We start from the raw sequence: 17,836 nt of genomic DNA, 5'->3' as shown, positions 1-17,836 counted from the left end.
TGTTCTATCGGGATTTACTATCAATTTCAGCCAGAAAGGGTTCAACTTCCAAACCATCCTGTTATTTAATTGCCCGTACTTGAGTCTGAGGATGACCGGGCTGTGGTCTGAGATCCCTCTACTACCATGCTCCACACTATCCACCCACATCGCCAGACCACTGGTTCCGAATATGCCCGTACTTGAGTCTGAGGATGACCGGGCTGTGGTCTGAGATCCCTCTACTGCCATGCTCCTCACTATCCACCCACATCGCCAGACCACTGGTTCCGAATATGTAATCTATGCGCGAAAGGGAGCGCTTAGTGGATGAGTGGCAGGTATACTCTCTTAACTCAGGGTGCCGCACTCTCCACAAATCTAGCCACCCGCTACCCTCCATAAACAACGACATTTGGGTCGCTGTCGGCGAAGGAACCCCCCCAACTACTCCACCATCCAATCTCAATTTATCAAGACAATTGTTCATAACCATATTAAAGTCCCCCATACAGATAACATCCGCGTCTGGATAATTTAGGGCAAAACTCATCGTCTTCTGAAGAATGGACATATTAGCCGGAGGCGGATTATAAACACATAAAATTACATATTTCCTGGCATTTATCGATGCATATACGAAGACAAATCGACCCTCAGGATCCCTCCGGGTCTCCCTGGCTTCCCATCTAACACCTCTGTGTACCAGCAGTGAAACCCCTCTCGAGTAACTTGTATGGAATGCGTGAACAGACCATTGTACCCAAGGCTTCTGCACGCACCCGGCTGTATCCCTGGTCAGGTGCGTCTCCACCAAGGCCACAATGTGAGGGCGGTAATGTCTAATCTGCAAGAAGACTTTGATCTTTTTCCGGGGCTGGGGAGGGGGTTTATACCTCTCACATTCCATGTCATAAATATCATTTCAGCCCCCATATTTACTCCGCTGGACATGGTCTACATCAGTACCCGGGAAAGTTTAGAGACACCACACATAAACTGAAATTGCTGTTGGCTGCAAATTATATCTAGAGAACAAATAAAACCACTACAAAAAAACATCAAAGTGGAAAAGTAAACAGTATGGGAGCAAAGTCCTGCTCTCCCATCACGAAATAAACACGGGGATGCCATCACTGGGCTCAGTGTCCGGTATTGTTGGTAATACGGACGCCCATCGAAAAAGCTCCAATCAGACCGTCAATAATAAAAAAAAAAAAAAAAAAAAAAAGATTCTGATTAACAGTAGTAAACATTAGGATTCCTTCGCAGCAGACCCTTTGTGGGACCGCAACCACTCAGCCGCCTCCCGTAGAAGAATCCTCGTGGACCACCCGAAGCCTGGCCGGATAGATCATTGAGTACACAACATTCCTCTCCCGGAGCCGCTTCTTGATTTCCATGAATTGTGCTCGTTGTTTCTGGAGTTCCATGGAAAAATCCGGAAAAATTGAGATCGTGGCATTATTGAACTTGATAGGACTGTTTTGTCGAGCTAGACGTAGGATCACATCTCTGTCCCTGCAGTTGAGGAGACGCGCCAAAAAAGTCTAGGTGGGGCTCCAGGAGGAAGAGGTCTTGTAGGAACCCTATGAGCCCTTTCCACAGCAAATGTTGGTGAGAATTCGTCAACCACAGAAGTTTTGAGCCAATCTTCTAGAAACTGTTCCGGATGTTGACCTTCCGAGCGTTCCGGCAGGCCAATAACCCGGATGTTGTTCCGACGCATTCTATTCTTCAGGTCGTCTGCTTTTTGCCTCCATGCGTTCACTGAGCCCGCCGCTTTCGTAAACTTGGCTTCCATGGGTGCAATGGTGTCCTCTACCTTGGACACCCTTGTCTCCACCTCCGTAATGCGCCCTCTCATGGCCTGCATATCTTGCCGAAGACGCCCCACCTCGGTATACACGTCCTCTATTTTTCCCATCAGTGATGTCCTAGTTAAGGAGATGGCCTGCATCAGTTGCTCAGATGCCTGCTTGAGGGTTACGGTAATTCCTCCTGCTCACTCTCCTCTTCACCCTCAGAAGGACGGTTTTTACGCTCAGTCTGTGAGGGGTTATTTCTGAGGGACCGGGTAGTATCAGAGTGGTCAGGTCTAGCAAATTCTTTCAATTTTTCAGCTGCTCCTGCCCCCTTGGAGCGGTTCATTCTCAATGGCAATATGGCACAGCCGGGTAACAGAAACGATGTGTCCAGGAGACCCCCAGGTCCAAGTTATGCCCAGCAGTGCTATAATATGATAAGTGTCCCAAGGGCGGCACAAAGCAGAAGGGCCACACAGGAGAATGAAACTCGGCTCTGAGGAGTAACCGAGAGGTCCTATGGCTGGGGAGGGATCCGCTGAGACAGCAGCCAGGGACGAGTCTAAAAGACCCTGAAGTAATAACACCGACTAGCCGGGCGATTTAGCATAGGGGAGTGCAGGGCCCAATCTTCCAGAGCACTCACAGCTACTCCCCTTCAAATCCACAGGATATGTGCTCACCGTCCCGTCAGCGCTGCGAGGAGGGAGCCAGCGCCGCGTCTCTCACAACCAGAGCGCGCGCATCTGAAAATGGCCGCCGCCTCGTGCAGGCCCCGCCGGCTGCCCCAGCCCACCGAAATTCAGCCTCCCGCGGGGGTCCTGAGGTGCACCACAGGTCAGGGGGTCCAATACCGGCAAGTCTGCCGCGGTACCACGGGTCCGCTAACAGGATCGATGTCAGGATGTGAGGAGCTCTCCTTGAACGCGTCCTCTCTCCGCCGCTACATAGCCACGCCCCCTATTTAAATAACTTTTGACTACTTTTCATTTAATTTTTTAGCAGGAGGGTTGAACAAAAAACAGCAATTCTGACATTCTTTTTCACATTTTTATTAAACGGCGGTCACTTAGTGAAATAAATAATCGTACAATTTTATAATACGGGTTGATACGTTCACGCTGACGCCCAATTCGTACCGTTTTTTTAGTTTATTTTTATTACTTTTGCTTAAGAAAATCACTTTCTAAAGAAAACAATATTTGTTGTTTGTCTTTAGATTCTGAGAGGATAACACAATGTTCTTTGCTTGTTTGTTTGTGTTACAAGCTGTCATTTTTCATGATACATTAAACAGTTTTTTATCGCTTTTTATTTCTATCTATGGGAAGCAAAATGAACAAAAACAGCAATTCTGGGTTTATTTTTAATATTTTTTACACTGTTCAGCTTGTGGTATAAATAAATGGAATGGTTTTGCAGAACGGGTTGTTACAGACACAGCGATAACGAATATGTGCTTAAATAAATTTAATTATGATATTTGCTTATCATATGATCCTTTGATGGCATAAATAATACACTGCACTACCTACCTACGTAGTGCAGTGTGTTATCCTGGCTTGTCAGCATTATGCTTACTCTGGCCCACAGGGCGATTATATTTGGCGCCTCCACCCCACGCCGCTTGGAATCACTCTTTCAACAGTACATTTGAAAGCAATTATGCAAGAGCCCTCCTCCTCCATTCTCCCTTTGCATCTGATGTCTCAGCACAGTGGGCATGATGACGTCACTATTTCGCGCTCGCTGTGCCAAACTTCAGAGCGCTCACTGCCGATATAGAAGCAGTGGGGGAATGTGGGGAGCTATTTTTTTTTTTTTAATGAGGCCCATTATACGGTATGGAAGACTATGTGGAGCTCATTATTCTGTCTGGAGGTCTATTTGGGGTTCATCATTCTGTATGGAGGTCTATTTGGGGTTCATTATACTGTATGGAGCACTATGTGGGGCCCATTATCCTGTATGGAGGGCTATGTGGGGCCCATTATACCGTATGTGTGACAATGTGGGGCCAATATACTGTATGGGTTACTGTGTGTGGCCCATTATTCTGTATTGAGGACTATTTGGGGTTCATTATTCTGTATAGAGTACTATGTGGGGCATACTATACTGTATGTGTGACTATGTGGGACCATTATACTGTATGGGAGACTATGTGGGGACCTTTATTCTGTATGGAGGACTATGTGGGGCACATTATACTGTATGGGGGACTATGTGGAGCCTATTATACTGTATGGGGGACTATGTGGAGCCTATTATACTGTATGGGGGACTATGTGGGGCCCATTTTTCTATATTGAGAACTACGTGGGGCCCATTACTCTCTATGGAAGACTATGAGGGGCAGATTATACTGTATGAAGCACTATATGGGGCACATTGCTGTGTATGGAGGACTATGTGGGGCCCATTATTCTGTATGCAGGACTATGTGGGGCCCAGTATACTGTGTTGGAGTCACCATGCTTTGCCAGGGGGATATGGTAGGGCCATCATACAGTGCTTGTGGAGGAATTTCACTGTGGCGATATCAGATTGTGTTTGGGGGGCTCTTTTGTTGGCATCATTCTTTATTGGGGCTGTGATGGGGCAATCTAGGGGTCTCAATAGCAGGAAAATTACTTTGTAAGGGCTGCAAAGTTGTGATATATGCTCTTCTGTGACCCCCATCAAATATTAAGGTTTTTTTTTCAAAGGGGGGTGGGTGGGAGGGGGACAATTAGAACTTCTACTATGGGGCTCCATGATTTCTATATACGCCCCTACCCAATGCTCTGGTCATCTGATCTGACTCTTAAGATCTATTAATTAAAATGTGCTTTGATCTTGGGACAACTCCTTTAAGTTGTTAAGGTCCAATGTGCTGACTGGGGGAGTGCTCTCCCTCTGTCAATCTCCTCAATTCCCGCGAGTGCCCTGAGATGACTATATACACCTTTCACTCTATCAAGACATATATATATGTCCAAATTGCACCAGTTGGACATGCGCTGCACTTACCTTGAGCTTCCCAGAGTGCTTTGCTGCCAACTTTTAAGATCGGGTGACTGGTACCCGGGTGTGGATGGATTCTGCTGGAGCATTGGGCTTTGAGAAGGGGTTAACCGAGGCGACATCAAAGGACTGGTGGGGCTTAAAGATGGCGCAAACGTTGTATCTGCCTGCTGACTGATACCTGCAGGAAACAGACGCAGAACATGATCGCTATGTAATCTCAGTCCAAATTTTCCAGCTCATGTAGTAACTAAAGCCACAAAAAGTTAAAAGTTGCGAGCCCTACTGACAACCAATGTGCAGAAAACGTTGTCACCGTCCCACACAGATATTGGATTGTTGGTTTGCCCGCCCTACCTGTTCCCGAGTACTGAAAGACATTTGGCGTCATCTGAGGGTTCATCCCAGCTCCGAACTGTCCCCCGACGTTTCCCATCATGCCTCTGTTGACCAACCCTCCTCTGGTGGCGCCTCCACGGTTTGGCAAGGTGGCCTCAGGTGTTGTGGCCAGAGGTGAAAAGGGACTTGTGGATGGAGGTGGGTTCACGGGGTTTGTACCATAACTGTGAGGGTAAGGAAACTGCTGAGGAGGTCCTTGTGGGAGCCGAGAAGCCCCGATGGTGACGGGTAGTCCAGCATTAGGGGGGAGGTTGTTGCCAAAATTTTGCTGCCTCATCAGCAGGGCTCTTTGCTGCATGATTTGCTGCTGCTGCTGACGGTGCTGCTGGCTGTACAGTTCCCGCTGCCGCTGGGCGAGCATCTGAGCGTTTATCGGAGCCTGTGGAGAAAGAGGCATATCCTGGTCAGGCACAACCAGAGGACGAGTCCCAATGTCCAGAAACCGGTCTACAAGAGGAAGGGGGGGGGGGCTGCACCTTAACACAAAAACTTTACTGGGGTCAGCTGACCGCTTCACAAACTAATATAACCCGTCTTCGCATCGGCAATACCTGAGGGGTGATGGCTTGTGGTAGGCCGGGCCTCATGCCCATCTGCACAGCATTACCAAACTGACTGAGAAGGGCCTGACGGCTCTGGTGCAGAATCTGAGAAAGACAGAGAAGGTATATCATAAGACGGAGAAAAGAACGCACAAGATGTCAGGACCAGAGGGGAGGTGAGATCACCCCTGCAGCAGAGCCTTGTATCGCTTATCACTATTATAGCTGTTATATAACTGTACACAGGAGCAGTAATATAATAGTTATATTCTTGTACAAAGGGGGCAGTATTATAGTAGTTATATTCTTGTACATAGTAGCAGTATTATAGTAGTTATATTCTTGTACATAGGAGCAGTATTATAGTAGTTATATTCTTGTACATAGGGGCAGTATTATAGTAGTTATATTCTTGTACATAGTAGCAGTATTATAGTAGTTATATTCTTGTACATAGGAGCAGTATTATAGTAGTTATATTCTTGTACATAGGGGACAGTATTATAGTAGTTATATTCTTGTACATAGGGGCAGTATTATAGTAGTTATATTCTTGTACATAGGGGGCAGTATTATAGTAGTTATATTCTTGTACATAGGGGACAGTATTATAGTAGTTATATTCTTGTACATAGGGGCAGTATTATAGTAGTTATAGTCTTGTACATAGGGGCAGTATTATAGTAGTTATATTCTTGTACATAGGGGGCAGTATTATAATAGTTATATTCTTGTACATAGGGAGCAGTAATATAATAGTTATATTCTTGTACATAGGGAGCAGTATTATAGTAGTTATATTCTTGTACATAGGGGCAGTATTATAGTAGTTATATTCTTGTACATAGGGGGCAGTATTATAGTAGTTATATTCTTGTACATAGGGGGCAGTATTATAGTAGTTATATTCTTGTACATAGGGGCAGTATTATAGTAGTTATATTCTTGCACATAGGGGCAGTATTATAGTAGTTATATTCTTGTACATAGGAGCAGTATTATAGTAGTTATATTCTTGTACATAGGGGCAGTATTATAGTAGTTATATTCTTGTACATAGGGGCAGTATTATAGTAGTTATACTCTTGTACATAGGGGCAGTATTATAGTAGTTATACTCTTGCACATAGGGGCAGTATTATAGTAGTTATATTCTTGTACATAGGAGCAGTATTATAGTAGTTATATTCTTGTACATAGGGGCAGTATTATAGTAGTTATATTCTTGCACATAGGGGCAGTATTATAGTAGTTATATTCTTGTACATAGGAGCAGTATTATAGTAGTTATATTCTTGTACATAGGGGCAGTATTATAGTAGTTATATTCTTGTACATAGGGGCAGTATTATAGTAGTTATACTCTTGTACATAGGGGCAGTATTATAGTAGTTATATTCTTGTACATAGGAGCAGTATTATAGTATTTATATTCTTGTACATAGGGGCAGTAATATAGTAGTTATATTCTTGTACATAGGGGCAGTATTATAGTAGTTATACTCTTGTACATAGGGGCAGTATTATAATATTTATATTCTTGTACATAGGGACAGTATTATAGTAGTTATACTCTTGTACATAGGGACAGTATTATAGTAGTTATACTCTTGTACATAGGGGCAGTATTATAGTAGTTATATTCTTGTACATAGGGGTAGTATTATAGTAGTTATACTCTTGTACATAGGGAGCAGTATTATAGTAGTTATATTCTTGTACATAGGAGCAGTATTATAGTATTTATATTCTTGTACATAGGGGCAGTAATATAGTAGTTATATTCTTGTACATAGGGGCAGTATTATAGTAGTTATACTCTTGTACATAGGGGCAGTATTATAATATTTATATTCTTGTACATAGGGACAGTATTATAGTAGTTATACTCTTGTACATAGGGACAGTATTATAGTAGTTATACTCTTGTACATAGGGGCAGTATTATAGTAGTTATATTCTTGTACATAGGGGGTAGTATTATAGTAGTTATACTCTTGTACATAGGGAGCAGTATTATAGTAGTTATACTCTTGTACATAGGGGCAATTTTTATTGTAAAAACCAAACAAATACAAAATACAAAACTGAATTCACTAGGATTGTACATACATTCATTACATATCCAGTTTATACATCAAATTAACTTAGAGTCCATACTCCTAGTTTGAGGAGAGAGAAAAAAAAAAAAACACTTTACAAACAGAGCTCTTCATGTTCCTACCCAGTGACTCATCCTTCTCTATCTTAACATTTCCTAATTTCTCCTAATGATTTTCCCTATCTGAGTTTGGACATTATCTGGTTAACAGCGTCACAGATCTGAGTCGGAGTTATTCTGTTCACCACCGGTCGCCATCTCAGACTCTTCCCGAGTGCCCTCAGGTAAGGGCTTCCGCTTTGGCAGAGGACAATCCTCTACGTCCCTATCACACTCTGCGTCAATTCTCTTAAGGTCATCTTCAAAATCGCCGTCAGACTCACAGAACATCAAACCTGTTAGATACGACCATTACACCTGCAGAACTCTGGAATTTCTTCCCGGCTCCTTGGCCAGTGTCATACCCCTCAGGTTTACGGGAGGCCTTGTCCTTTTTCTTCCTTTTCTGATTATTGCTATACTCTTCAGACACAGATGGTAGCACTGAAGTAATGCCTTCCTGTGACCGCTGCCCCTGAGGTACAACCTCCATACTCCCCTGTTCTCTCTCTGAACCCTGCTGCTCTGGTGTTAGCTGAGTAGACCCCTGGTGGACCTCTGGTCTGGTCAGTATTTCCCCAGACAGTAAAGCTGCCTCCTCCAGAATCTCTGCCCCTGCCACCAAGTCCTCGTCAGGAAAGTCCTTACAGATATTGTGCCAGGCGTCTGGACAGTCCCTGTGAGGGTGACCGATCCTCCCACAGAGGTTGCACCTGATGTTCTGGCAGTCTGCAGCTAGATGGCCGACCTCCCCACACAGGCTGCACTTCACCACAGTACAGGTATTTGCCAGGTGACCTGCCTTGCCACATTTAAAGCACTTACGAGGCTGCCCAGGATAGAAACACACACCCCTCTCCCTCCCAATAAAGAAGGAGTTGGGTAAATGGGCAGTGATGTTATTGCATTGGCGCAGTTTCACCAAAACCCGCCACCCTCCCGTCCAGATACCATCACTGTCTCTGCTTTTGGTGAGGTCTGAGACCAGGTCACAATGCCTCCGGAGCCACACCACAATGTCCTGCGGGGGAACAGACTCATTCCAGAAGATGACATTTATGGTGACAGTATCTGGCTTAGAGATAGGAATAAAGCTGAACTTACTCCAGCCCTCCGTGTCTCTAAACTTGGGGAAACTAGACCAGAATCTGTCCAGGTCAGACATGAGCTTAAAGCTGACATCATAGCCCTGCCTGTCTGGAAGATTAATCACTGCCAGGATGCTGACTGGCACAAACCCCATCTGGTGGCACAAGAGCTCCCTGACCACAAACCTCCTGTCTGGCAGGTCCTCCTTGGCACCTCTGTGCCGGAAACGCACGACGTTTCTCCGTTTAAACGCCTGGCCTGTATAATTGGTACCAGAGGTAAAGGACGGAGCACCACGGCTCCAGGCATTACTGGGGGGACCGTCCGGGGTCACATTGGGTTGACTGACGGGGTGAAGGTCTGCAGCAGGAGGGGCAGCCACACCTTGTGTGCTTGAAATTAAAGGGGGGAAATCACAGACATTATCATGCACATTGTTATCATCAGCATCAATGTCATTATCAGACTGTGCAGCGTCCATCAAAGATACTGTGCTCCCCCAAGCCCCCGACCCCTCAGATACAGCGCGGTTATCCCCAGCATCAGAGCCCTGCTGGGCACCATCAGTAATGACCGGCACATGTCCACTGCCCAACTGTTGTGCTTGGCATTCTGAGACTTGTAGTCCCTCTGCTGGAAAGTGCAGTCCATGCTGCTGCTTGGAATCTGCTGCAGGCTGCTGTGCTGGGCATTCTGAGACTTGTGGTACACCTGCTGGAATCAACATGCTGCTGCTGCTGCAGTATTTGACCCTTTTGGAAGCAGAAACTTGCAGGCTGCAGCACTGGCCGCATCGGCTTCTGGGGCTCACCTGGGACAATGTCTGAGCTGGAACCTGCAGAGTCCTGCTTGTGTGACATAAACAGTTCCTGGTTCCTATAAGTCTCTGCCAGGGGCCCCATCTTCTCTAGGACACAGTCCATGTCCGTCACCACTTTTGCCAGCTGTATACCAAGCATGTTCAGCGTTTGATCATAAAAGGTGTGATCTCCACCAGGATTAGCAGCCTTTACCTTATAGCCCATTTCTATTTGCTTCTGCAGCAAGTCTTTGTGCTGCTGTAACTCACCGAGCCTCTTGACCAGTCCTGGGATCTCCTCTGCGACCTGAAGCTCGGGTGCACATGGCGTCTCCTCCTGGGATCCTGCTTTCAGCAATGTCCATGGATGTTTGAAACCAGACGTCTCCTTAACTTTCGCCACCGCTGGTTTCGTGGCTCCAGGCTCCACAGCACTTTTACTGCTGCCACCTGACTGCGACCTTGTGTGCCCAGAGCTCGCCATGCTGGCCACCACATGCTTCTGCTGCAGGTTCTCCTGGAGCGTCTGTCTCTCCAGTGAGGTTCTCCTCTGTCTGCTGGGAGTCAGCTGCACACCTGAAGATGGTGATGGCACCTCCTGAGCTGCAGGCTGCTTTCCTCCATTCAGCTTCTCACCAGTAGATTTCTTTTGGATTTCTCCTAGTTGTCCTTCACTCTGCTTGCCTTGGCTGGCCGACTGCTTAACTGGAACTTTCTTACCCACAGCCATGGCTTTTCCTTGTTCCGTTACTTTTTGCACTTTCACAGCTTCATCTTTCTTGCTGCTGCTGCTACTTCCATTCTGAGCTTTCTTTCCCTCAGAAACAACTTTGGGACTTGCATCCGCCTTAGACACAACTTGAGCGTTACTTCCAAGTGTAGGCCTGGAAGCCTGGGCCTTGCTTGGGGAGTTACCCCACCCAGGGTGGCCTCCCCCTGGGCTTGCTCCAGACATCAGGAGAGCTACAAACACACAACCTCACAGCTAGGAGGCAGTATTATAGTAGTTATATTCTTGTACATAGGGGCAGTATTATAGTAGTTATATTCTTGTACATAGGAGCAGTATTATAGTAGTTATATTCTTGTATATAGGGGGCGGTATTATAGTAGTTATACTCTTGTACATAGGGGCAGTATTATAGTAGTTATATTATTGTACATAGGGGCAGTAATATAGTAGTTATATTCTTGTACATAGGGGGCAGTATTATAGTAGTTATATTCTTGTACATAGGGGCAGTATTATAGTAGTTATATTCTTGTACATAGGGGCAGTATTATAGTAGTTATATTCTTGTATATAGGGGGCGGTATTATAGTAGTTATACTCTTGTACATAGGGGCAGTATTATAGTAGTTATATTATTGTACATAGGGGCAGTAATATAGTAGTTATATTCTTGTACATAGGGACAGTATTATAGTAGTTATACTCTTGTACATAGGGGAAGTATTATAGTAGTTATATTCTTGTACATAGGGGCAGTATTATAGTATTTATATTCTTGTACATAGGAGCAGTATTATAGTATTTATATTCTTGTACATAGGGGCAGTAATATAGTAGTTATATTCTTGTACATAGGGGCAGTATTATAGTATTTATATTCTTGTACATAGGGACAGTATTATAGTAGTTATACTCTTGTACATAGGGGCAGTATTATAGTAGATATATTCTTGTACATAGGGGCAGTATTATAGTAGATATATTCTTGTACATAGGGACAGTATTATAGTAGTTATATTCTTGTACATAGGGGCAGTATTATAGTAGTTATATTCTTGTACATAGGGGCAGTAATATGGTAGTTATATTCTTGTACATAGGGACAGTATTATAGTAGTTATACTCTTGTACATAGGGGCAGTATTATAGTAGATATATTCTTGTACATAGGGGCAGTATTATAGTAGTTATACTCTTGTACATAGGGGCAGTATTATAGAAGTTATATTCTTGTACATAGGGGCAGTATTATAGTATTTATATTCTTGTATATAGGAGCAGTATTATAGTATTTATATTCTTGTACATAGGGGCAGTAATATAGTAGTTATATTCTTGTACATAGGGGCAGTATTATAGTATTTATATTCTTGTACATAGGGACAGTATTATAGTAGTTATACTCTTGTACTTAGGGGCAGTATTATAGTAGTTATATTCTTGTACATAGGGGCAGTATTATAGTATTTATATTCTTGTACATAGGAGCAGTATTATAGTATTTATATTCTTGTACATAGGGGCAGTAATATAGTAGTTATATTCTTGTACATAGGGGCAGTATTATAGTATTTATATTCTTGTACATAGGGGCAGTATTATAGTAGATATATTCTTGTACATAGGGACAGTATTATAGTAGTTATACTCTTGTACATAGGGGCAGTATTATAGTAGTTATATTATTGTACATAGGGGCAGTAATATAGTAGTTATATTCTTGTACATAGGGGCAGTATTATAGTATTTATATTCTTGTACATAAGAGCAGTATTATAGTATTTATATTCTCGTACATAGGAGCAGTATTATAGTAGATATATTCCTGTACATAGGAGTAGTATTAGGGTAGTTATATTCTTGTACATAGGGGGCAGTATTATAGTAGTTATATTCTTGCACATAGGGGCAGTATTATAGTAGTTATATTCTTGTACATAGGAGCAGTATTAGGGTAGTTATATTCTTGTACATAGGGGCAGTATTATAGTAGTTATATTCTTGTACATAGGGGCAGTATTATATTAGTTATATTCTTGTACATAGAAGCAGTATTATAGTAGTTATATTCTTGTACATAGGGAGCAGTATTATAGTAGTTATATTCTTGTACATAGGGGTCAGCATTATAGTAGTTATATCCTTGTACATAGGAGCAGTATTATAGTAGTTATATTCTTGCACATAGGGGCAGGATTATAGTAGTTATATTCTTGTACATAGGGGGCATTATTATAGTAGTTATATTCTTGTACATAGGAGGCAGTATTATAGTAGTTATATTCTTGCACATGGGGCAGTAATATAGTAGTTGTATTCTTGTACATAGGAGCAGTATTATAGTAGTTATATTCTTGTACATAGGGGGCATTATTATAGTAGTTATATTCTTGTACATAGGAGGCAGTATTATAGTATATTCTTGTACATAGGGGGCAGCATTATAGTAGTTATATTCTTGTACATAGGAGGCAGTATTATAGTATATTCTTGTACATAGGGAGCAGTATTATAGTAGTTATATTCTTGTACATAGGGAGCAGTATTATAGTAGTTATATTCTTGTACATAGGAGCAGTATTATAGTAGTTATATTCTTGCACATAGGGGCAGGATTATAGTAGTTATATTCTTGTACATAGGGAGCAGTATTATAGTAGTTATATTCTTGTACATAGGAGCAGTATTATAGTAGTTATATTCTTGTACATAGGAGCAGTATTATAGTAGTTATATTCTTGTACATAGGAGCAGTATTATAGTAGTTATATTCTTGTACATAGGAGCAGTATTATAGTACTTATATTCTTGTACATAGGGCAGTATTATAGTAGTTATATTCTTGTACATAGGGGGCATTATTATAGTAGTTATATTCTTGTACATAGTTGGCAGTATTATAGTAGTTATATTCTTGTACTTAGGGGCAGTATTATAGTAGTTATATTCTTGTACATAGTTGGCAGTATTATAGTAGTTATATCCTTGTACATAGGGGGCAGTATTATAGTAGCTATATCCTTGTACATAGGGGGCAGTATTATAGTAGTTATATTCTTGTATATAGGGGCAGTATTATAGTAGTTATATTCTTGTATATAGGGGCAGTATTATAGTAGTTATATTCTTGTATATAGGGGGCAGTATTATAGTAGTTATATTCTTGTATATAGGGGCAGTATTATAGTAGTTATATTCTTGTACATAGGGGCAGTATTATAGTAGTTATATTCGTGTATATAGGGGGCAGTATTATAGTAGTTATATTCTTGTATATAGGGGCAGTATTATAGTAGTTATATTCTTGTATATAGGGGCAGTATTATAGTAGTTATATTCTTGTATATAGGGGGCAGTATTATAGTAGTTATATTCTTGTATATAGGGGCGATTTTTATTGTATAAAACCCACAAATACAATTAAAATAAACAGAATTCTTCCTTAATACAGAGCATATTTCTCATGAATGCATCAGACAATAATTCTAGAACTAAATTAATACATTAGGAATAAAGGTAACTTAGGGTTCACTCCTGTGGATGGAAGAATATGAAATAAATACTTTTAGTAACACGATCATGTTATTATCCCACAGACACATTCCTCCATAGTTTCTCATTACTCTGACTTTTCTTTATCTCTATCGCTCTTATCCATCTGAGCTCGGACAGTATCTTTGTGGCTGCGGTGACGGGATGGAAGGGCTCGCTGTGGAGGGACACTCGGGTTCTCATGTGCCAGTGGTAATATTTAATGGTGGTAATGATCAGGTACATTGTCCCCCTGTCGATGTTACCGTCAGTGGATGGGACACCATAGATAATGTCAGGGTATTTCAGGGACAGCAGTCTGGGGATTTTCAGCTTGGTCGATACTTCCGTCCTTATTTCCCTACCTCCCCAGCAATCACAAATAAAATGCTCCATGGTTTCCTCTTGCTGACAACCAAGGGGACAGTTCCGATCCAAAACACTTAAATATTTTAAGTTCCCCCTCACAAAGAGCTTCCCATGTAGCGACAGCCAAGCAATGTCAAAAAACTTTGCTGGAAGTCGCCTCCCGTTGAGGAATCGGAGACTGTCCTGAAGAGTCTTGGTGGCACAATCCCTTAGGGCCAGTGGAGAGTAAAAGAAAGTCCTACATATATGAGCACACAGATCTCTTCTCGTACTGCTCTCAATGTAGGACTTCTCCAGTCCCCACTTCCTGACACACTTCAGACCATAGTCCAGATACTGGGGGAGGTGGTCACCTGTCCATCTCCTCCTCTTGAGACTGCCGCCTCGCACCCAAGATTCCGCAAAAGGCAATATCCAATACCTGATAATATTCGCCCACAGGGAGCTACTGTTTGAATCCATGCTCCCAAAATTTACTTTCAGAAACAAGGAGTCAAAGAAAACCCTTGGATTTAACATATCCAGCCCGCCCTCACTCCGCTGTAGGTACGTTATTCCCCTCTTTATCAGGTTCATCCTGTTCCCCCACAAGAGCTGGAAGAACAGGCTGAGGAGTCTCGCCGAGAAGGATTCTGGCAAAGGGAAAGCGACAGAGACATACAAGAAGACGGGGACCAGGTACGTCTTCAACATAGCAACCCTTTCTCTGTAAGTCAGCCTCCAGTTCTTCCATCGCTGAACCTTTGCATTTCCGGTCTCCAATTTTTCCTCCCAATTTAGGCTGGCATTATCTTCCCTCCCAAATTTAACCCCTAAGATCTTAATATGGGTGGAGGCCTTAACAAACTGCGGCAGATCAAAGTCTGGGTCAGATTGCAATGTCCACAGAGCTTGACTCTTCTCAAGGTTGACCAGAGACCCGGAGGCCTCTGAGTAACTTCTGATGGCCTCAGACAACATCTGCACCTCATGAGGATTAGATATCACCAGCGTCACATCATCCGCGTAGGCAACCACCTTCAGAGGCAAGCAGTGGGGGACCGGCACCCCCCAAAAGTTACACTCCTGCAGTGACCTCAAAAACGGGTCTATGGCAAAAACATACAGGAGTGGACTCAGCGGGCAGCCCTGTCTCACCCCCGCCTCAACTCCAAAAGTGCCACCCTGCCAACCATTAATCAGAGGAAAGCTCACCGCCTCTCTGTACAAAATCTTCAGCCAATCCACAAATTGTCCTGGAATACCGTACTTTGACAAAGTGGCCCACAGATAATCATGATCAACTCTGTCAAAGGCTTTAGCCTGGTCCAGACTGACAACATATCTCCCACACCGCAGAGCTTTACATCTCTCAAACATCTCCCGTATCGAGATGACCGCTCCAGAGATGTTCCGCCCTTTTACCGTGCCAAACTGAGAGCCTACCAACAGTGCCGAGGACAAACAGACTAACCTAGAAAACAGGATCTTTGCCAGAATCTTCCTGTCAACATTCAAGAGGGCAATTGGCCTCCAGTTCTTGATGTCGCTCGGCTCCTTACCTTTAGACAGCAAAATTAATGAGGACACTCTCATGGATGGGGGCATCAGGTGATTTTCTAGACAATTTTTGTAAACATGCAACAGAATTGGAGCCAGGAGGTCTCTAAATTTCTTATAAAATTCTGCTGTTATACCATCCGGACCTGGTGCCTTCTTCAGATGTAACTTATCAATGGCCTCCTTAACCTCCTCCACCGTTAATTCTGCTGTCAAAGGAGAAAAGTCCAGATCATTAGTATCAGGCGCTGGAGTTGCCTCCAAGAACTGAGTCATTTTATGTTTATCCAAAGCCTTCCTCTGAAACAAGTCAGTATAATAAGATTTCACAACCCCCAGGATACCCTCCCGAGATTCCTGCAATACACCCTGGGAGTCAATGAGACCTGTTACTTTTAATGAGAAATCCGCCATCACAATACCACAACAGAGGAGCAGAGATGCAAAAGCCGCCATCATAAGTCTGGGTCACAGATGTTCTGACTACCACCGGTCTCCATGTCAGACTGTATCTCAGTGTCAGCAGGTACGGGCTTCCGTTTTGTAGGGGGATGGTCCGCTACGTCCCTGTCATACTCAGTCTCTATTCTTTTTATCTCTTCCTCCAAGTCCCCATCAGACTCAGACAAAACATCAAACTTATTGGACACGACCATCACACCTGCCGAACTCTGGACTTTTTTCCTGCCACCCTGGCTAGTGACATACTCCTCAGGTTTACGGGAGGCCTTGTCCTTTTTTTTCCTTTTTACCTGATTATAGCCACTTTCTTCAGCTAGAGATGGTGATACTGAAGAGGTGGCTACATGTGGCTGCTGGACCTGAGGGACGACCTCCATGCTCCCCTCTGTACAAAGCTGCTCTGATGTTACCTGAGCGGACCCCTGGTGGACCTCTGACCTGGTCAGTACTGTCCCTGACATTAAAGCCTCCTCCTCCTGAGCCTCTGTCCCTGTCACTAACTCCTCATCAGGAAGGAGCTTGCATATATTGTGCCAGGCATCAGGACAGTCCCTGTGAGGGTGGCCGACCTCCCCACAGAGGTTGCACTTGATGTTCTGGCAATCTGCCGCTAAGTGGCCGACTTCCCCGCACAGGCTGCACTTTACCATGGTACAGGTGTTTGCCAGGTGACCCACTTTACCACACTTAAAACACTTTCGTGGCTGCCCAGGGTAGAAGCAAACCCCCTTCTCCCTCCCGATAAAGAAGGAGTTGGGTAAGTGAGCCGTGATATTGTTGTGCTGGCGCAATTTCACCAGCACCTTCCATCCACCGGTCCATATACCGTCCTCATCCCTGTTTTTGGTGAGGTCGGAGACAAGGTCACAATGCCTCCGGAGCCACACCACAATGTCCTGCGGGGGAACAGCCTCATTACAAAAGATGATATTAACCGTGGCGGTATCCGGCTTAGATATTGGAAAGAAGCTGAACTTATTCCAGCCATCAGCGTCCCTGAACTTGGGGAAATTGGCCCAGAATCTGTCCAGATCAGACATAAGCTTAAAGCTGATATCATAGCCCTGTCTGTCTGGCAGATTGATGACCGCCAAGATATTAACCGGCGCAAACCCCATCTGGCGGCACAGAAGCTCCCTGACCACCAGCCTCCTCTCCGGCAGGTCCTCCTTGGCACCTCTGTGCCTGAACCGCACCACATTCCTCCTTTTGAATGCCTGCCCGGTGTAATTGGCGCCGGAGGTAAAGGACGGAGCGCCGCGGCTCCAAACATTACTGGGAGGGACCTGTGGGGCCACACTGGGCTGACTGACAGGGCGAGGGTCTGCAGCGGAGGGGCCTGTTACACCTTGTGTGCTGGAAAACAAAGGAGGGAAATCACAA

General features: G+C 43.9%; 1 protein-coding gene across 7 annotated transcripts in view; it reads right to left on the bottom strand.

The window, feature by feature from the left end:
• NCOA1 (nuclear receptor coactivator 1) overlaps positions 1 to 17,836 on the bottom strand; it is a 581,329-nt gene that overhangs the window by 20,185 nt on the left and 543,308 nt on the right. For all 7 annotated transcript variants that reach the window (XM_073561908.1, XM_073561912.1, XM_073561913.1 and 4 more), the window contains 3 exons: positions 5,741 to 5,836; positions 5,148 to 5,568; positions 4,797 to 4,971 (listed from right to left, as the gene is read on the bottom strand). In XM_073561908.1, the coding sequence (XP_073418009.1) occupies positions 4,797 to 4,971; positions 5,148 to 5,568; positions 5,741 to 5,836 (692 nt within the window). The remainder of the gene's footprint in view (positions 1 to 4,796; positions 4,972 to 5,147; positions 5,569 to 5,740; positions 5,837 to 17,836) is intronic.

This window comes from Dendrobates tinctorius, unplaced genomic scaffold (genome assembly GCF_039654945.1).
Source record: "Dendrobates tinctorius isolate UK_male_01 unplaced genomic scaffold, ASM3965494v1 ptg000332l, whole genome shotgun sequence".
In the NCBI taxonomy this organism is placed as follows: domain Eukaryota; kingdom Metazoa; phylum Chordata; class Amphibia; order Anura; family Dendrobatidae; genus Dendrobates; species Dendrobates tinctorius.
Note: the sequence above shows the minus strand (reverse complement) of the source record. Positions and strands in the feature narration are given on the sequence as shown.